This window comes from Eulemur rufifrons, chromosome 7 (assembly GCF_041146395.1).
Source record: "Eulemur rufifrons isolate Redbay chromosome 7, OSU_ERuf_1, whole genome shotgun sequence".
Lineage (NCBI taxonomy): Eukaryota > Metazoa > Chordata > Mammalia > Primates > Lemuridae > Eulemur > Eulemur rufifrons.
Genome location: NC_090989.1, coordinates 266,698,862 through 266,721,219, shown reverse-complemented (window position 1 = coordinate 266,721,219; position 22,358 = coordinate 266,698,862). Strand labels below are relative to the sequence as shown.

At 46.2% G+C, this 22,358-nt stretch overlaps 1 protein-coding gene across 1 annotated transcript in view; it reads right to left on the bottom strand.

Annotated features, from left to right (window-relative positions):
• The window catches only part of SNX30 (sorting nexin family member 30), a 106,992-nt gene extending 89,136 nt beyond the window's left edge, over positions 1-17,856 (bottom strand). Inside the window, exon 1 of the mRNA XM_069474563.1 lies at positions 17,701-17,856. Coding sequence (XP_069330664.1) covers positions 17,701-17,856 — 156 coding nt within the window. The remainder of the gene's footprint in view (positions 1-17,700) is intronic.
• Positions 17,857-22,358: the final 4,502 nt, after the last annotated feature.

Genomic DNA, 22,358 nt, shown 5'->3' with positions numbered 1-22,358 from the left:
TCCTGGAGCACTTCCATATTTAGAAGTAGGGAAATGAGGAGGAACCAGCAAGAGACTGAGAATGCACAGCCAATGAGTTACAAAAGGAACCAAAAGTGAGTGGTATCCCAGAAGCCCTGTGAAGGATCAGCTCTCCTGTCTGTGCCAGGGGGTACATGGTCCACAACCAAGAGACAGAGATGCCCTCGCTGTGCCCTCGGTATGACAGCATGGGAGACAGCTGCACCCGCAGCAGAGACCCCTGACATCAAGCTCTTTGGGAAGTGGACACTTCCCTGCTGGATGACGTCACAGTGAAGGAGAAGTAGACTGAGTGCCTGCCCCACAGCACAGGGTGCTACATGGCCAACCACTTGTGCAAGTGAAAGGGGGACCAGAGGACAGAAATGACCTCAATGTAGAGGTCTTTAGTGATGTTAACTAGTGGTAGAGAGGAAAGCCTTCCCCCTTCATGTGCTAGTTAATCTGTAGGATAGATACAAATAAAAAAAACTGTTGAATTAAAGGAAATATACACATATTTGACAGATGCTGCCAAACTGCCTCCATATGTGTTTGTACCATCAGTTTATATATGAGACTACACCTGCTGGGCAAGGCTGAATGAGAAAAGCTGAAGGTTTGCTGGTCTGATGGTAAATTTATTCTGGGTAAGTCAGAGAATTCTAAGGCAATTGATCTTAACCTTGTCTACTCATTAGAATTATTAATAACTGGAGAAATTTAAAAAAAAATACTGGTTTCTGGGCCAACCTATTAGATCCAAATTTGAGATGGGGACCAGGCATCAGTAATGTCAAGAGGTCCTCAGGGGATCTGAATGCCTAGTCAAGGCTGACAGCCTTGCTCTAAGACCGTGTTTCCCAATGTTTCATGTGCACACAGATCACTCAGGGATTGTATCAAAATGCAGATTCTGATTATGCAGGTCTGGAATCTGGCCTGAGACGCTGCATTTCCAGTGAGCTCCCAGGTGGTATCAATGCTACTGGTCCCAGGACCACACTTTGAGTAGCAAGGTTCTAAGGCAATAGATGACAACTGGAAACAGAGCTCAGCAAAGGTGGGCAAGCAAACATTCACATGACATTCCAGGCAGCTCATGAGGAAAATCACGTGGCAAAGACATAACTTTCCAGGAGGGGACCAGAGAGGCAAATAGGTACCCGATCACAGACGGCCAGGCTAAGGACTCAGACCATGATGGCAGAAGCAATGGGAAGTTGCTGTGGGTCTCCAAGGACGGGAGTGACACATGCAAGGTAATGCTTTAGGAATTCTGGCTACAGTGGTCAGAGTATGATGGGAAACGAGGGCCTGACTGAACGAAAGTGGGAAAACCAGTCAATCATACATCTTGATTAGGATATTGATAATGGAAATAAAGAGACATTTAAAGAACAGTGGTGCTTATACAGGAATGGGATATTTAGGAGGAGAGGGGGAAAGTAGTATGGTTTTTAAATACCCTCATCACAGGGTGATTACAGAAGCACTTGGAAAGATGAGTTTGAACTAAAAAATGCAAATTTCACAATCCTTAAGCCCCGATATAGGAGTAAAGCCCATCCAGAGATGGTATATAAGCAACTAGTAAAGGACAGGAACCACGGCTGGGCAGACCCACAGAGCTTAGAAGGAAAAAGAAGAGGCTCCAGAGATACAGGGAAAGATCAGGGGAGGATCAAGAGAGGAAAGAATCAATGCTTTCAGTGAATATTTATTAAGCACCCACTATGCACCAGACAGTGGGCTGGGAAAACAGCCGCAAACAGAATAGACCCTGAGAGAAAGGACAGATAGTAAGAAAAAACATGAGGGGCGACTGGTTCATGATGGCTATCAAGGAAAATGGGCACTGAACCAGAGGTCTGAAAACCTGGGCCCTAACCCGAGCCCTGCCACAAACTAGCTGGGTGACCCGGGTCTGACAAATCACTTTTCTGTCTGGGCCACACTTTCCTCAATTGAAAACAGGGGGTTGAGAGTGGACGACCTCGATGGCCCCTGCAGCTCCAGCCTTGGGATTCTGATCTCTTCTAGCAGCCAGTGGAGGGGCAGGAGCTGGACCACAGGGGCGCTGCTGAGGCAAGAGGCGGCAGATGGTGAGGCAGATGGAGGCAGCGCACAGAGAACGCTCATCCCAGGAGTCTGGCACTGATGGGGAGTGAGCAGGCAGAGGCAGTGAGCCTTAGAAAATTCAAGCAGGGGAGACTGGCTCCGTACAGATGAAAGGCCGCAAAAGCTAGAAAGAGTTGAGGGAAGAGACACAGGATATAATACAACAGGGGTCGGCCTGAAGCCTGTGCTCTAAGACGTGCTACACACTCAGCACACTGCCAATTCTGCAATAGCGCAGGCGGTGAAGAGAGTGGACCCTGGAATTGCACAGACTCAAGTTCAAATCCCAGCCTCACTCTCTTCTAGCTCTGTGATCTTGAACAAGTTACTCCACCTCTCAAAGCCATTTCCCCAGCTGTCAGAGGGGAACGAGACAGTAGCTATGTCACAGGGTAGAATGCTGAAAAAACACAGTTAAGCTTCCCAAGTGAGTGCTCCGTTAATGTTACAATTACAAACACACATTACTCAGACCTCTGGGAGAAGGTGGGGATAACAGAGCGAACACGTGCTGGATGGCCTCCATGCAGAAGAGACAACAACAGAAGCATCAGTCAGGGAAATGAAAAGCACTGCAAGCGTGTATTAACAGGAAAGGCTGGGCATGGGGAGACCATGTTAAGTCTCTCCACAAACAGGAACGCTAGAGAGGGATGTTGCAGGCGGGGGATGGAGTAGTCCTGGCCAGCTCCACAGTCTACCAAGAATGGAGAAGCCTTGGGGACCCCCCCCCCCGCCATATACAAGCACACCAGAGAGCAGGAACGGGCCAGACCTGGAACACCAGCATGAATAAGTGGTGATTTTAACAGCACCTCGAAACCAGCACCTCCAAAGGATACACTCGGGCCAGCTGCATGGGCATACAATCTGTGCCATCACCAGGGACCTGTGCTCAGAAGGGTCCCACACTGGGCTTAATGCTCTGTTGTCACCGGAGAGCATTAAGAATGAAATTCTTAATCATTTTTTAACAAGGTGACAAGCATTTGAGTTTTGCACTGGGCCCCACAAACTGTGTAGCCAATCTTGGATACAGTGGTAGAGAACATCCACTGGATTAATATACACATAACGAAATCTAAGGGCTAAAAAGTACAGATTTTCCATTATCATTACCCAGAAAAAAATTATTCAAATTCTTATTGAAACCCAACATTGATCATTAATTAAAAGACAAAATGCAGCTGTTACCTCAAGGCCTGTTTCAAACATGCTTCACCCTAGAATTTTTTTTTTGTTGTTGAGACAGAGTCTCACTTTGTTGCCCAGGCTAGAGTGAGTGCCGTGGCGTCAGCTTAGCTCACAGCAACCTCAGACTCCTCGGCTTAAGCAATCCTACTGCCTCAGCCTCCCGAGTAGCTGGGACTACAGGCATGCGCCACTATGCCCGGCTAATTTTTTCTATACAGATTTTTAGTTGTCCATATAATGTCTTTCTATTTTTAGTAGAGACGGGGTCTCGCTCTTGCTCAGGCTGGTCTCGAACTCCTGACCTCGAGAGATCCACCCGCCTCGGCCTCCCAGAGTGCTAGGATTACAGGCGTGAGCCACCGCGCCCGGCCCACCCTAGAATTTTTTTAACTCAAAAAATAAAAATTACTCTGATCCCCCTCATGGCATTCTGTAGACACCCCTACCATCATGTTAAGTTGCAATTATTCGCCTGCACTTCCTCCGTCTCCCTTCCTTGGCCTTGAGTGCCTGGAAGGTAATGTCCATCTATGTATCCCGCAGGCATGGCACATGGTAGGCCCATCCAGATCTTTGAGGAAATGAACAAAAACTCCAAGTGCCCGTCACAATTGCTGATGCAAGTCATGAAATAAACAAGATTTGCTTGGATGGACAGTGCAGAGAAAGGCTGCTGTATTACATTTTTGCAGCATAGATGCTGACGCCAACAGGATGACAAACCCAGTTCCTTAGAACATACCTCTGCGCTAATTTAATAGTCCTGAAGAAGGTCTAGGCTTCCATTTTTATGAAGAACAGCTATTCCACAACCATGTTTATTCTAATTACAGTAAGATACTGTTTACCTGGGATGCCTGAGACCTGACCTGGGCCAGATCAATGTCACTTCCAGAATTTGGATATCTTAACTCCCAAGGAATATAATGCCTTACACGGTACATAGTACAGAGAAGGCACTCAAACACTGGTAGAATAAATGCTTTCTAACAATCCAAGTATTAACATAATATGGTGAATCACCTTTGGTAAGAAATGAATGAGCCTCACAAGTACGTACACCTTCAGTGGGGAAAGGACAGTCTTTTCAACAAATGGGTGCTGGGAAAACTGGATATCCACATGCAAAAGAATGAAGCTGGACCCTCATCTTACATCACTCACAAAAGTTAACTCAAAATGGATTAAAGACCCAAAACTATAACACACCTAGAAGGAAAGATGGGGAAAAGCTTCATGAAGCTGAAAGATGGATATGATACCAAAAGCACAGACAACAAAAGCAAAAATAGGCAAACCTAAAACCTTTCATGCAAAGGACACAATCAACAGACTGAAAAGGCAACCTACAGAATGGGAGAAAATATTTTCAAATCATATATCTGATAATGGGTTAATATCCAGAATGTATAAACAACTCCTATAACTCAATAACAAAAAAATCAAATAACTTAATCTAAAAATGGGCAAAGGACTTGAACATTTTTCCAAAGAAGATATACAAATGGCCAATCAGCATATGATAAGATACCAAACATCAGAGAACTGCAGATCAAAACCACAATGAGACATAACCTCATGTCTGCTAGGATGACTACTATCAAAAAAACCAGAAAATAATTAATGTTGGCAAGGATGTGGAGAAATTGGACCCCTTGTACACTATTGGTGAGATTGTAAAATGATGAAATTGCTTTTGAAAACAGTATGGAGGTTCCTCAAAAAATTAAAACCCGAATTATCATATGATCTACCAATCCTCTTCTAGAATTATATCCAAAAAAATTGAAAACAGGTCTCAGGGAGACACTTGCACACTAATGTTCATTGCAGTATTATCCACAATAGCCAAGAAGGCAAAAGCAATCTGAATGTCCATCAAATAAATGGACAAAAGGTGATACACCTACACAATAGAATATAATTCAGTCTTAAAAAAGAAGGAAATCCTGTCTCATGCCACAAAATGATGAGCCTTGAGGACATTATGCTCAGTATAATAAAATACACCAGTCACAAAAAGGGAAATATTTTATGAGTCCGCTTACATGAGACATCTAAAGTAGTCAAATGAATAGAAACAAAGTAGAAAGGTAGTTACCAGGGGCTGGGGGAAGAAAGAGAAGGGTGGTTGTCATTTAATGGGTACAGAGTTTCAGTCTTAGCAGATGAAAAAGTTCTGGAGGTATGTTGCACAATAATGTGAATATACTTAACACTACTGAACTGTATAGTTAAAAATGGTTATGATGATTTTTAAAAAAGGGGTACTTAAAACCATCTTATTGTATAGCCAGGCATCATGGCACGCGTCTATAGTCCCAGCTAGCTACTCAGGAAGCTCAGGCAAGAGGATCGCTTGAGCCCAGGAGTCTGAGGTTGCAGTGAGCTGTACCCAGGGCAACAAAGCAAGACTTTATCTCAAAAAAAAAACAAAAAACAAAAAACAAACAAACAAACAAACACCAAACTTATTGTATACTCATATCTAAAATTGACATTAACCTCAATGTCAAAATTATTACAGAAAATTAATAAATCATAATGTCTTTCCACAAAAAGTACATATGCTTAGGAAACAACTCAATGTCCATTAACTGATGACTAGATAAACAAAATGTGGTATATCTATGACATGGAATATTATTTACACATAAAGAGAAGTGAAATAGTGAAGTAATGCTGGGGCTTGGGGGTAACAGGAGAGATCAGTCAAGGGTACAAACTTTCTTTTATCAGATGAATAAGTTCTGAAGATCTAATGTACAGCATGATGACTATAGTTAACAATAACGTATTTTATACTTGAAATTTGCGAAGAAGAGTAGATCTCCAGTGTTCTCACCACAAAAAAAGTAACTATGTGAGGTGATGGATATGTTAATTAGCTTGATTGTGGTAATCATTTCACAATATATAAGCATATCAAAACATCACATTGTACATCTTAGATACAATTTTTATTTGCCAATTGTATTTCAATAAAGCTGAGGGAAAAAAGGAGTGAAGTACTGATACACGCCACAACATGGATGAACCTTTCAAACATTGGACGGAGGGAAAGAAGCCAGACACGCATATTGTATGACTGCATTTAAACGAAATGTCCAGTATGAGCAAATCCATAGAGAAAGCAGATTAGCGGTTGCCGGGGGTTGGAAGGGGGGAAAACAGAGAGTGTCTGCTAATGGGTTTGGGGTATTTTTTGAGGTGATAAAAACATTCCAGAGTTCGATATGGTGACAGTTGTACAATCTTGTGAACATACTGAAAGTCACTAAAGTGCATCCTTTAAAAAGGTAAATTTTATGGTATGTGAATGATATCACAATTTTTTTTAAGTATATATGCTTAGAAAACCTATAGTTTAATTTTTGGCCTGCTTTTCCTCAAATCACTGTTTTATTTTTGCCACCATTATTCAGCCAGTTACTAAAGCCAGTGACCCAAGAGTCTCCCGTGTAGTGATCTTTCATTCTGTGTCTAGCACACCTCAGGGCTGCTTCTGGACCCCTGGGGCTGGAATGAGGACTTATTCCGTCAGACTCCTCCCCTAGCCCTAGGTGATTCGCCCAAGTTGAGCTCCTGGGCCAAGCTGGGCCAATCACACACCTCACTCTCATGGTCCAGCTGACAGGCCTAAAGATAGGCATGTGACCCAAGCCAGGTCTCCCTGACCTTTTCCCTTGGGACAAGAGATTCATCCCCTTTCTGGAGGCAGAGCAGTGAAATGTGAGGGATACCAGCTGCCAGTTGCCAGATTTACCCCCATATGGATGAAGCTGGTCTGAGTGAATAAAACTGACACTCAGTAGCATTCAGACCCCTGGCTGTAGCTCACTCCTTTTTTTTTTTTTTTTTTTTGAGACAGAGTCTCACTTTGTTGCCCAGGCTAGAGTGAGTGCCGTGGCGTCAGCTTAGCTCACAGCAACCTCAGACTCCTCGGCTTAAGCAATCCTACTGCCTCAGCCTCCCGAGTAGCTGGGACTACAGGCATGCGCCACTATGCCCGGCTAATTTTTTCTATATAGAATTTTAGTTGTCCATATAATGTCTTTCTATTTTTTTTAGTAGAGACGGGGTCTCGCTCAGGCTGGTCTCGAACTCCTAACCTTGAGCAATCCACCCGCCTCGGCCTCCCAGAGTGCTAGGATTACAGGCGTGAGCCACCGCGCCCGGCCTGTAGCTCACTCCTGTTGCTAAAGTGAGCCTGTCAACAGATTCACCTTTTTGCTGCATAGCCATCATTTGCAAACAAAACTCCTAACCTGTACACTCTGAATCCAGTGAGTCCAGCCCTACCAAAACTCCTCCCCACCCTTCCTCTGCAACAGCCTTCTCCTCGGACTCCCTGCCTCCAGGCTCTACCCACCCAACAATCACGGTGACTCTCTAACCACAAATATGGCCCTGATCCTCCCCTGGTTAAAATGCTGGCTGGGCTCCCAATTGCTCAGGTTAAAGCCCTTACCATTCGCCACTACAGACCACAATCTGCACACTACCAACCTTTCCAGCCTCGGTACTCACAATCCCCTCACACACCATGCATGCATCACTTGACACTGCTAAGCCTTGGGCACGTGCAGTTTTTCCTGCCTGAGTTACCCTTTCTTCCTGTGTCTGTTTGCAGAACATCTACTTTTTCATTCTGCAGCTCAAACATCATCTCCTTCGGAAAAGCCACCTGACTTCATTCCCTGTAAATAACTTCCACAATAACTGTAGCAGATGCTGTTGTTGTCCCCACCCACATATCCCCTCGCCCTGACCACACTTCAGTGCCCACTGGCCCGACTACCAACTGCCAGCATCTGCATTTCTTAGCCTGACTGCTTCCCCTGGCCGCTGAATCTGCTCTGCCCACCCAAGGGGCAGGCTAGAAAGTCCTTGGGAATGAATGCCCCAACACCCCACCCAAGCAGCCTTCAGCCAACAGCTGATGAGAGCTGCCATTTGGAGACCCCAGCTTCCTCACTTGGAGCAGAGATAACCGAGGTTTGTGTTCTATACAGGCTGCCAGGGTTTCCCTGCAGGGTAAAGCTCCAGCCGTGCTCAGAGGAAACTGGCTTGGCTGGCTTGGTAACGCAGCCTGCACTGATCACCTCCCTGTCTCACTGCCCTGCTCCCCTAATGCTGCTTTCTTCACCTCTCAGATAAACAGCTGGCAGTTAAATCCTTTCTCAGGGTCTGCTTCTAAGGCAGCAACACCTAGCATTGTCATAGTACTTAAGTGTGTCCCAGACGCTATTATAAATACTCATCTAAGCTTCAGAATTGCCCATGTAAGATAACCCAAAATTTAGATACGGAGGAACAGCGGCATTACAAAGTTAAGAAACTTGCCCAAGGCCACAGAATTAGTAAATACATTCAGCATTTTTCACATTCTATTGCAACCATCTGTTGATGTGTCTCTATTCTTCACTGGACCATGAACCTCACAGGGAAGGTTTTTTTTTTACCTCTTTTATCTTTCTCTACATCCCCTGCATCTAGCACAGAGCCAGGCATGGAGCAGACACTCAAGAGCTACAGAGGGTTTTGAACAGCGCCCTTACTCTGCCACGCAAGCATGCCTTGTGCTTCTCCTGCCCGTGCCCTTTCTCTAACAGGAGCCCGGAAACACCTTTGCGGAACATCCCCACTGCCCGCCCCCCACACACCACACATACACAAAAACTCAGACAAATGACCATAATTCCTGATCCCCGAGCTGGCTGCCAAAGTGAAGAATTCTGTGGGGCAGGGCAGCCATGGGACAGCACACGACCCCTCTGATATCTGGGAAACAAGCCCAATTGCTCATACATGAATGGGTGCCCCGTGGCCAGGCTGTTGTTTATGTACTCACTTTACTTTGAGAGGCTCTCGTTCATCAGGGAACACCTGCCTTCTTCCCGTAGCCTCCACTAGCACTCAACTCTCAAACTGCGATGACATCCTGCTCTGCATTTTATTGTCAACATTCACTTTGTCTAAATTCTGACCTCTACCTCTGCATCTTCCACTCCCATCTTATTTGCATGTACTGGGATTACACTTCTATATAATAAAGAAGAGCTTCCCAGAGGCAGTATTTGGTTGAGCCTTGAAGTCTGAGCAGGCTGTCAAGAGTGGGCTTCTATCCTAAACACCTGCTTGAAACCACTTCCTACCTATCTTCACATTTCACTCGCACACCTGCCCCCAGTCTGCGTTCCCTCTCACCATTCAGCATCAGTCTCCTGGACTAGAAAACACTCAACGCCCACACCACCAAATTCCTTACCTTTACATTTTCCAATCTTTCTTCTCCCAGGCAACAACTCCTACCTTACCTCTTTCCCTGCCAGCCTCTCCCCATCCTGAGCACTGATCACACATTCCCCTGCTCAACCCCCCCTAGGCTGGCTACTGTGGAAAGAATAAAGGCTAACCTCCAAACCACAGCATTCGAAACAGTCTTCCGTCTCCTCCTGACCTGTCCACCCACTTCCTCTCACCTGTCTCCACCTGTAGACTCTCAAAGCCCACTCCAGCCACATCACCCAACTCAGTCCTCCTCCAGCAGCCACAGGTATTTCCTGCCTTGAGAGATTGCTCAAGCTACACCCTCAGCTGTGGGGCTTTCTCCACTCGACCCCTGAAAGCCCCCTCAGACCTCAGGGACTTGGTGAAAACACAACCTCCACCACCCTCAGCCGATGTGCAGACACACATCGTGACAGTGGGGTTGACCAGGGCAATTAAACACCCCCTTCTCAATGCGCCCCAAGGAAAACTCAATTTCACTTCATATTTTAAGGTCATAGTGTTGGTCCATTTCTTGTTGTTTCAAGTAACAAACTAAATTGAAAATAGTGTCAACAGAAGGGAATTTATCACCTCCTATAACCAGGAAGCCATGCTAGCTTCAGGCACCGTCAGATCCAGAACTCAAAGGATCGTGCCCCTCTTCCTCTCCTAGCGCTCCGGCTTCATTCATAAGCCAGGCACTCTCCACGCTGCAGGAAACAATCGCTCATAATCTAACAGAAAGAAAGGCATTCTTCCCCCCAGCATCCATCTAGCAAACCTCAGGAAAGACTGATTGGCTCTGCTAGGGCCACATGTCCACCAAGGACGCTATTGTGGCCAGTGGAAGATATTGATGAAAGACCAGAAGGCAGGATGAGGAGAGAAGCCAGGATATTTCTCCCCTGAGCCCAGCCCCTCTCTCTGTCTCCTTTCTAGTGCTCCCTTCCTCGGCAGCCCCAGCTCTCACTGAGGAGCCCCAACACAGTCCTAGTTCCCACAGGAGCTCGTGGGCTCTACTGAACATCACCTCCTCCCCAGACCTCCAACCCTGAGGGTGACCACGGCTTCCTGCTATTGCGACTGTCCGGGCTGCCTTACCGTCCCCTACCGGGCTTCTCACATCTTCCATCACCTATGTAACTGACTCCCTATTTTAGAGTGTCTCAGTTTGAAATACCTCTGCGGTTTTTATTCCCTAATCAGACCACAACTAATAACGAAATTGACAAAAAATAGGCAAAAATGTAGAAAGAAAGGTCGAGAGTACAACATCAAGGAACGATAACAACCTCACACTTATTAAAGGCGCACTATGTATCGGCACTACTCTAACTACAAACACACCTGCTCTGCCTATCAACCTGTGATGTAGGTACTCCTCTTATCCCCTTTTTACAGATGAGGAAACTGTGGCTCAGAGAGGTTGAATAATCTGCTCATTGTAAGACGGTAAGTGGTGAAGCATTCAAATCCAGACGACCTGGTTCCAGAGCACACAACACTCACTCTAAAACAGGAAGCCAAGGGCAAGTGTTGCAAGCAGAAGGGTGTGGATAGGATCAAGTGCTGCCTTCCAAGAAGTCAGGTAAGATAAGGACTGCAAAGCATCTACTAGTGGATTTAGCAATGAGGAAGTCACTGGGGATCTTGAGGAGCAAAGTCAGAAACCAGACAGCAGGACGCTGAGGAGTACACCAGAGGCCAGGAATCAGAGACAAGAGCAGCAAACCTTCCTTTCAGAAAGTTTGTGAAGAGGAGTCACAAAACAGGCACGAGATGTAGGAAGGAAGAGCATCACAACAGAACTTTTTTGACTCTTCGTTTTAAAAATGAGAGCAACTTAAGCATGTTTAAATATTGATAGGAATGAGCCAGTTGAGAGGGCATCTGAAGACAGGTGTAAGGCAGGAGAATGAACAGAGTGGTCTCCAAGAGGCTAGAAGAGGTGGGCTATACCTACGATCAGCCTTGCAATCTTCTACTGGAAGAAGGGGCCAGAAAGAAAAGAGGGCCATAGATTCAGCAGAGCATTTTGTAATCTGGTGGAAGGAAGTACCTTTCTGGTGGCTTCCACCTTCTATAAGGTGCAAAGTGAGGCCATCCGCAGAACGGGGGGTGGGGGTGGGAGTGTGAGGAGCAGAGAAAAGCGTCAGATCAGCCACTGTGCAGAACGGGGGCCTACTATGGAAAGAAAGAAGTGCCAGCACCACCAAGACCCCTGCCATGGTCAGAACCTGTGAACTCACATGGGCAGCAATGCTCAAGGTCCCTGGGCACAAGCAAAAGACAAGAGCCAATGGAATGATCCAGGGTGTGTTATGAAAGGAGGAGAACAAGGGGACTGAATGTAGTGGCAGGAATAACTGATGAGATGGGCTACAGAATCCAAAGGAGGTCAGGGAGCAGGGTAGTCAGGGTTATTGACTCAGAGACCCAGAAAGACAGGAGGATAAGGCAAGAGAAGATGACAAATGTGGAGAAAAGGGAACTCTTGTACACATTGGTGAGAATGTAGATTGGTGTGGCCACTATGGAAAACAACATGGAGGTTGCTAAAGAAATTAAAAACAGAACTACCACAGGACCCAGCAATCCCTCTCCTGGGCATATACTCAGAGAAGATGAAATCACCACCTCCTGAAGAAATCTGCACTCCCATGGTCACTGCAGCATTAATCACAAGAGCCAAGATATGGAAACAAACCGTGTCTCAACAGACAAATGGATAAAGAACACACATGCACATATATACGTACACACACATATACACAACTGAATATTATTCAGCTCTAAAAAAGAATATCTTGTCATTTGCCATAAGGTAGATGAGCCTAAAAGATATGATGCTATGTGAAATAAGCCAGACACAGGAAAAAAACTATTGCATGATTGCATTTATATACAGAATCAGAAAAAAACTCAAATATACAAAGAGAACAAAATAGTAGTGTGGGCCAAGGAGGAGGCAAGGTCAGAAGATACAAAGTAGCAGATACACAGAAGGCCCGAGTCTAGCGATTTAATGTACAACATGAGGACTACAGATAACAATTGTACTATATTTGGGAATCCTGCTAAATCTGTAGATTTTAGCTGCTTCTGCCACAAAAACAAAAAATGATAAAGAGTAACTATGTGAGATGATGGATATATTAATTTGCTTCACTATTGTAAACTTTGTACTATCTATATATACCCCATAACATCAAGGTGTATACCTTAAATATACACAATAAATTTATTTTTTTAAAAAGGTGGTATCTAATGGCACTACGTCAGAGCTGGAGTGGTTCTAGTTATTACAATGCAGGGTGTAGGGTGTGGCCATGGGAAAGGGCAGATAAATTGTTAAAAAGAAAAACAAAGCCAAAAAAAGGCAAAGGTGATTGAAGAAGAAACTGATAGCTCTGGAGATGGAGACTTGCACAGATCAGCCATGTGGATAGTTAAGACCCCTGAGATGATGATTTGAGAATGCAGTAAATTGGGGTCTAAAGATTTTAATGAATGAGAGTGAGAAGCAGTGAAGTTAGACAATGACAGGGAAGGAAAAGGTAGTGAAAAGTCTGCAGTGGATATTTGTTGCTTCCTGCTTGTCCAACATTCACTCCTTCTGGTAACAGCACCCTGATTTTGCTTTGGAAATCACCTCCCTCCTCCCCAGTCATAGAGGAGGCTTCCAAAATACTAGTAATATTCTATGTCTTAATCTGGGGGTAGCAACATGAGTGTTCATTTCATTATTCTTTAATTATTCTTTAAACTGTCCGTTTTATCCTTTAAACTATATAGACACATTTTTTTTTTACATACTTCCTGTATATGTTTCACAATTTAAAAAAAAAAAAAAATCCCTCATTCCAAAGATAAGCACCTGATCCAGGTCTGAGCAATCAGGATCACAAAGACTGGCTTAGGCGCCTGACCCAGTTTAGGCCAATGAGACACCAGCCCAGGGCTTTTGCCAGAACTATCAGGAAAGATGTGCTCTCTTTCTGTTGGAGCTGTGAAGCTTGTTTGTAGAACATATCCCTTCACTAGCTTGGGAATAAAGCTAACAGAAGAAAGCAGAGCCAAGAGATGGAAAGTGACAGATCCCCGGCATCATTTGAATACCTTGTTCCAGCCATTCTTGAAGCTAAAATACCTGGGCCTTTTCAACTACGTGAGCCAGTAGATTTTTTTTTTTTTTTCTCACTAGCCAATTTGCATTCAGTTTATATCCTTTTAAGTAAAAAGCATCCTAACTGATTCAGTGGAATAATCAAATAAGGTATTCTCACTTCAACAGCCAATGAGATCCTTTTAACACGTAAGTCAAACTCTGCCCTCCTGCTCAAGACCCTATAACGAACCTCACTTCCCCAAGGCACTCACAGTAAAGGCCAAAGTCCTCAGGCCTGCCACACTCAGCACAATTTGACTCTACCCTTCTCTGTCCTTAGCATATGATTCTCCACTGCTCACTCTGCCCCCAGCCATAGTGCCTCCAGGCTGTTCCCTGACACATCAGGCACCTGCCTTCAGGCCTCTGCTTCAGCTGTTCCCTCCACCTAGATGCTCTTCTCCAGACATCCACCTGCTAACTCCCTCACCTCCTTCAAGTCTGCTCAAATCTCTATTTTTCAATAAGGCCCACCTGAATCCCCTTCCCAGTGGCCAGTGATCCTGAATGCCCTCTCCCTGCTCTACTTTTTCTTCCTTCCATAGTATTTATTGTATAATACAGTAATGTACTTACTAAAATGTACCCAATGAGGGCAGGGGTCTTTGGCTTTATTCATCTCAAGTTCCTAGAACAGTGCCTGGCTCGTAGTATAGGCCCTCAAATATTTGCTGAATGAATAAAAAGAATGACATGAGCCTCAAAAGAGCTGAGCTTGGTCTGTATTGATAAAAGACAATGGGGACTAGCGGGAGAGGAAATGACTCCCACCTCCTGACCCTGACATAAATGGAGCACGGGAAGAAAAGACATCTCTATTGTGAACACCTCAGGGAAAGTCTTAAGTGACCTAAGGGTGCAGGAAGAAGATGAAGAGTTTGGTGAAGAGGCTGAGGACGTATGCATTGAATATGGCTCAAGAGGGGTTAAAATTGGGTGGAGAACCTGCGGCCTTGGGGCCACATGTGGCCTTCTCGATCCCTGAGTGTGGCCTTTTGACTGAATTCAAACTTCACAGAACAAATCCTTTTGTTCTGTGAAGTCTGGATTCAGTTGAGGGACTGCACTGGGGGATCTGGAGGGCCCCATGTTTGGCCTTAAGGCTACAGGTTCCCCACCCTTGGCCCAGAGCAATTTGCAGATTAAAGTAAAAAAGAGGAAAGATAGGCCAAGTGATTATTTACATTTTAGATGGAGATGAAAGCTACAGTGATAATCAGGCCTAGTGAGTTTAGCCTGTGTCAGAAGAATTAGTCCTAGCAAGCCCTGGTAGATAGAAAGGATCCTCCCATCACACCATGGTTTGAATGATTTGAGAAGTGGGTAGATAGAGAGTCCATCACATTTGGTCTTTGTCTCCTACCCAAGCACCACAGAGGCCATTCAGAAGTGTCAGCTGGATGGAGACACAAGACTACCCTCCTCACGGCACCAGCCTGGGCCCACAGAAAGCAATTCCCCTTTGCATAATGACCCTGCACTACGGATGGCCTGTCACACCTTCGTTCCCCTTGCCCAGAACCGACCCTGAATCCCTGTCATTCAGGATCACAACCCCAATGTCCAAAAAGACTACAAACCAGGCTTCTTTTCAAAGACAGACCACAGCACTCAACTTTCCTACATGCCCTCCACGCTGCCTAGGCAAAAGAAAGCTGGCCAAAGGGAAGGCTTCCTTCCACTGGTTCTGACTCACCTCTGTTGCTTGCTAGCTTTTCTCTACAGAAATTTCTCCAGAGTTATGAGAACATACGTGTAGGCCAAGATTCAAGGAAAATGTTACACCTAGTTAGAGAAAGAAATTACAATGCTTAGCCTCTAAGGAAAAGTGGCTTACTATAAATCAGGCCCTTGAGAATGGTGTCATTTAGATGCTCCCCACAGCTGTTAGGAGACCTATTAAATATTTCATAATTAATAATAATGCCTTAAGACTGTCTCAGAACTGACCCTGTAAAGGAAACCAAAAGTAATCAGATTTGGGACTGACTTCCCACCTACCAACCAGATCTTGGTGGTACAGGTCATTTGTACTCTGAGTACTTACCAGTAAAATGCCCATACTCCTGAGTCAGGTATCATCCAAGAGCAGATCATTAAGGAAATATTTAAAATAGCTATCTGTAGTAGCCAGCCTCCAAGATGGTCCCAGTGATCCCCACCTCTGGATACTCACACCTCTTCCCACATTGTACCAGTGTCAGTCTGTATAACCAATAGAATATGGCAGAGATATGTCACTTGCAAGATTAGGTTATATAAGACTGGCTGGAATCTTGGGCTCTCTTGGATCACTTGCTGTGGGGGAACCAGTTGCCACATGGGACGGCCCCATGCAAAGTAGCTAAGGCCTGCCCACAGCCACTGAGTGAGCTTGGAAGTGGTTCCTCCCTGAATCCAGCCGTCACATGACTGCAGCCCAAGCCAACAGCTAAGTCAGAACCACCCAGGCAAGCAGCTCCCAGATTATTTGACCATCAGACACTATTCTCAGGTGGTAAATGTTAGGGTAATTTGTTACACAGCAATAGATAATGAATTCATTATCCCATACAGAACTGAGAAGGAAAGCAGAAGGTTTAACCTCAGTTCCTATACCACATTCATTTAAGACCAATTTCTGTCCATAAGGAAGCAAATTACTCAATCATTCAACAATTACTTTTTGAAAGTCAAATGTGAGCAAGGTATCTCTAAGCAACATAAGCCTTCATATAGTCTACAATCTTCTATAAAATAAAGAGAATGACAAAGACACACACATAGCTGCTCAATTCATGGTTTCATTAGCTTTTTAAGTTTTCTTGTTCCTAATGCTTTACACCCCATTCCCTGCTTTCACAAGCCCTCTCTGGAAGGTACATTAAGCCCCACTCCCTAGCTATTTTGAGTGCTCAGTGCCCTTCTGACTGTAAGGCCAGCAAATTGTATTTTCTCCTACTCATTGTTACCGCATGCTCTCCCACCTAACGGGGAAAGAAAGGTAGGTGCCTTGACTCCATTAATATTGGGACAAGGAGGAATGCGTTTAGTATTTTACTAAGAGGAAATCCTGATCACAAGTGCTGAGAACAATTCTAGTTTGTGCAATTAGTGACTAAGTGGCACCTGGAGCACTGATACAATCACTGCTCAAGTCCCGGTCGCAGCAGAACTGGCGATGGGGGAGGGGGTGTGCCGCCCCTTACCCCTCACTGGGCTGTGCTGTCTCTCAAAGCAGCAGGAGAGTTGTGCTGCTCGGAGGGAATCAGGAGCCTCCCTCTGCACAAAGAAGGTCAAAGGGCGAGCTTTCTTTCCATCAACCACAAAACCAGCCTCTGCCAAACCTAAACAGTGTGGTAGGCCGAAGGAGGTGAATGGAGCCCCAGACAGAAAACCACAGCGAGACTCTCCTCCCGCCGCCGGCTGGGGTCTGAGTCAGGTGACTCCTCAGGGCAAACAACAAACCTAAACAAAGATCACTCCCCACATGACAGACTGAGGAAGAATACGACCCTTGCAGTGAGACCAAGGCTGCCCAGTCCTCCCAGCGCAAAGCCATTAACTCTTGCTTCGTTGCAGTCTCGGGAAACTGAAGGAGCTACAAGTTATTCAGCAGCCCAGCCTTCAGGGATGCACCTGGAGCAACTTGGGACCCCATCTCAGGACACAGGCGCCGAGCACTGCACACACGCCTCCAGCCCCAACACGCAGGCGGGACCCCTCCCCACCAGCTGTCACCCGCGCTCGCGACCAGTCACAGCCAGGGTAGCCCGTTCCCTCCGGCCGCTCCCCCTGCGGCTGCGACCCCGCGGAGGTGGCATAAGAGACGCTTTTTCCGCAGGCTCTAGGGGCGAGGGCACGCCAGTCCCCTAGGAAGGGGCGCCAGGGTGGGCGCGGCCCCAGGCCCAGGGTGGCTCCGGATCCATCATCCCCCTCCCCGGGAACGACATGCGCCTCACCTTATCACCGAAGCTGCGGCCCATCAGCAGGTCCGGGCTGGGCGTGCTGTCGCCACCCACGGCCTCCTCGCTGCTGGAGCCAGCCAGCGGGTGCGGCATGTCGCGCAGGGAGTGGGGCCCCGTGGACGGCAGGGCCTTGGGGGGCCCGCCCGCCATGGCGCGCTCCTCTAAGGACGCGCCGCTGCCGCTTCCTCCTGCCGCCCGCCGCAGCTGGCTCCCCGAGGCCCCGTTCGGCCGCCGCTCGGCCAGAGGCCCTGCACCGGCTGGGCTGGGAGCCGCCACCGCCCGCCGGCGCGTCTCTGTCGGCGCCGTGCTGGGCTGCTCCGCGGCGCGCGCCCCCGCTCCGCGCCCGAGCCCGCCGCGGGTCCGCCAGCAGCTCTGCCGCGGCGCCCGGCCCGCAGCGCCACGCCGCCCCCGCTCGCGGCCCCGCCCCCGCGCTTCGCAGCCGCCGGGGAGGGGGCGGGGACAGGGGTGGGGGGAGGTGGGCGGCCCCGCCCCGCCCCGCCCTGCGCGGCAGGAAGTGCGCCCTCCGCCCACCGCGGCAGCCAAGCTCGCCTGGGGACGCCGGCCGTGCGGAGGCCGCGCGCAGCCCCCAGAACAAATGTTTAACGGAAGTTGGAGGTGGAAAAGACGTTGGAGGATCCTATTCCGTTCCACCGCATTTCCTGACGCGCCCGCCGGTAGCCACGCTTCGGGCTGGGGGCTTTGGGGCCACGCACGTGAGTCAGGGTCTTCTGGCCACTAAGGCACGCACAGAAGTAACCCAAAATAGGAGCAATTACGACTCATATCATAAGAATAGCATAAAGGGTTTTGAGGAGCAGAGGAGCTAGAGAACATCAGGTGGAAACCCAGAAGGGAATTCAAGGAGGCAGTGTGGGTTTCTTCAGATTCACGCTGAGCTGCCCGTGCAGTCTTGCTTCCGCAGCTAAGCTGAGTTTATGTAAGGTTAAACCTCAGACGTGTAAGCATCCGTAAATAAAGAAAGAGAAAGAGTGCTTCAAATGATATATGACTCTTAACTCCCACTTCAGCCAGACTTTTGAAAGAACCGTGAGGTTCAAGTTATTTTTCATGCATTTGTGTTTCCTTTCCAGGCCTTTGGTTGAGCTGGAGTCTTCGGCTTCATTTACTGGCCTGGTGCAGATGGTCAAGGGGTTACTTCCAGTTCTTTGGGGTGTAAGTTCACCTTTTTTTTTTTTAACTTAACTGTCCCTGGAGCTTCTGTGTCTAAGGCCAAGTCATCAGGGGATCATCAATCCCTTTAGCAAAGTGATGGCTCGTGGCGACGGAGCACATTGTCCCCTACCCATTCCCAAACTCCATAGGTTTGTCCGGTTCTACTTGTTAAAAAGTGGTGACAGATCTTGACGTTGGGATTCCCTAAGGTCTCTCCCACAGTTTTCTCTAGAAACAAGTGAAATGCAGAGTTGAAGCTGACCCAGAATATCAGTCAGAGACTGTGAGCTTCAAAGACCTTCCATTATTTCCCCTGGTGTAATTTACAGGGTTGGACCCTTAGTCCTTAGTCCTCAAGCTATCATCTTTTATCGCCCCCACATGAGTCTGCCTTGGCTGGGAATAAAAGGATGCCGAGGGCACTGGGAACAATTTTAAATGCTGCATCTACCTCATAGGAGTGCCAAGGTCTGGTCCTCTTGAACTTGGGTAAAATTGTTAATACTTTTATATTCAAGGGCTGCTTGAAACTACTACAGACTATCTGTTCTACTGAATTAGCATTAAAATAACACAGAAATGAGCATTCTATAGATATATAGGTTTTTCTTATTGAATGGTGCTATTTATTAATTACCACACCACCTTAACATAATGGAGATCTTAGTTCCTTGACTCCCAACAGCTTTCTCTTTCGGGCACCAAGGAAAAGTGAAAAAAGATCCACATTTGGGGAAGTTGCCTGGTGGATATGTGTATTGCTCCAGTGATGGATGCACTGAAGGTCCTGACTTCACCCCAGTGCAGTATGTCAGTGTAGCAAAATTGCACTTGTACCCCATGGACAATGAATAAATAATAAATGTTTAAAAAGATCCACATTTGAATTTCTGCTTTGTCACTACAAGTGGGTGACCATGAGCAAATTAACCTCAACAAACCTGTTTCTAACCTAAGAGGGGAGAGGATGGAGAACAGGCAATAATACTTACCTTTGAGAGTTAAATAGCATTCTCTAGGTCATGTTCCTAGCAAGGTGCTGGCGTGGCGTAGGTTCTCCCTAAATGTTAATTCCCTTCCTTTCCCTCTCTCTCAGGTTTTCTCCACTATTCTTACAAAATAATAATCAGAGTTTTCATAATTAAATATGCTGCACTCCAAACTCCTCCATTTGCTCAGTTTGAATCAGACTACCACTTATCTATGCTACCACCAAAAAAAAAAAAGAAAAGAAAAGAAAAGAACCAGAGTTCCTAAAAGGCCATATGAAAGAGTTTATTTATTTATTTTCTGATTTCCTGGTTGGTCAATGGCGTCTAGCCACAATGATCCAGTGGGTAGTCATCAAAACTAAAGAAAGTGAACTTCCATGGAAAATATTTTGGTAGAAAGTTTCCACCATTCAAATTTAGCCCGGGCCTGTCTGTTCATATTCACCATTTCCTGTTATATTTCAGTGTTCCTTGTGGTAAGAAATTGTCACTGAAATAACTTAACTGTCCCAGAGCGTATGACTATGCTGCTACTAAAAGTTTTTAAAGCAACATAATGGTAAGGAGGAAGTGTGTAAAGTTTCTGTTTCAGAATAGAAGGCTGTGGTGTTTGTTGGAATTTATGGAGAGCAGCTTGGATCTTTAGGGCTAAGCCCTGAGGATGACACTGTATGTGTGTGCATGGGGTTTCCGGGAGGTCCCCAATGCCATCAGAACCCAAGAACACAGCATGGGGCCTTCTCTATCCATAGGGAATCTTAGGCACTTAGGCTGGCACTTTTCAGGAGACAGGACCTTCAGAATTTAGTAAGTTTGCCAAACTGGAATCCTGTAAACCTCACTAGCAAGCCTATCGGGCTGTACATGGGTACCCAGACCTCAGAAACAAAGCAGCCTCAGCGAAGCATTCTCTCATTCTCTCCCCTGGTACAGCTTGTGCTTAGGCCTTCGTCGTGTTTGTGTTAGCTGCTTATCCTCTTCTGGTCTTTAGTACAATCATAGCTTTATTCTATATGGCATCCCAAGCCCTGCCTCAAAATAACACCACCATTTCTGAAGTGGATGGCTGCTGAAGACAAAGGAGGTTTTCAGAGAGCATTCAGAGTGACATGTAGCAAGCCACAGAGGGCTGTCTCAAACAAGGCGGGGTCAACTGAAAAGGCGCAATTCCCAACAGAGACAAAATTGTGTGCACAATTTTTTTTTTGAGAGAGAGGGTCTCACTCTGTCACCCAGGCTGGAGTGCAGTGGCACAATCACAGCTCATTGTAACCTCGAGTTCCTGGGCTCAAACAATCCTTCCACCTCAGCCCCCCAAGCAGCTAAGACTACAGGCACATGCCACCGTGCCTGGCTAATTTTTTTTAATTTTTAAAATTTTTTGTAGGAGTCCAGTTGCTCAAGGGTTCTTGGGCATGGCTCCGGGTGAAATTTTAAATATATATATATTAAAAAAATTTTTTTGTAGAGACAGGGGTCTTCTTATGTTGCCCAGGCTAGTCTTGAACTCCCTGCCTCAAGCGATCCTCCTTCTTCGACCTCCCAAAGTGCTGATATCACAGGCGTGAACCACCACGCCCAGCCCAAAATTAGGTGGACAATTCAATTCAGCCAATGATGTCCTGGGAAAGAAGCAAGGTCCACTTGAATCTAAGTGGATTCAAAGAAGCAAGGTCCACCTGAAGAGTTTTGCAAACAAGAAATTGGAACTTGCCCCTGAACCAGCAGAGGGGCTTGTGGGTAGACGATAGGATCATTTTCTCTCTCCATGGTGAACTCCTAGCCTCCCCAAAGCATGAAGACCCTCATGCAGTGACTAGCACAACACCGTCAGGGAGTCGGTGCTGTGAATCTCAAACTTTGGGGTACTTAAGAACCACTTAGGAGCTTGTTAAAATGCAAATTTCCAGACCTCTCCCCAAGAGATTCTGTTTCTGGGGTGAGGCCTGGAGTATTTTAAATTTTTAAATTAATTAATTTTGGATTTAAATTAATTCTTAATTTTTAAAATTTTAACAGCCTCCTAAGTGATACTTATGCCAATGCTGATCTATAGACTATACTTTGAAAAACATTGTTTTCATAGCTCCATCCATTTCTCTAAACCATAAATGGACATTCCAGACCTCCTTTTGTAAATCACATTTGTAAGTGCTTACTTTGGAGAAATTTCCTGTTTACTGGAAACTTGCTTAAACGGCAAATTTCTATTACGAAATTTTGTGACAAGGTCTTTTTGTCCCTAAACTTTAATGGTTATTTTTATTGAGCATCTACCAGGTGCTTAAAATTTTTAGAAGAGTTCAGATGAACCACACCATCTGTTGATTGCTTCATTTCATAATTCTGGCTGTGAAGTGGATCACAATGGAATGGATGTCTTCCAGAGTCCCAGAGCAGCTGGGTCTCATCTGGCCATAGAAATGCAATTGGCTGCCACCACGGAAGGACACCTGCTACCTGGCTCTCTTCACAAGCAGGCTCTGG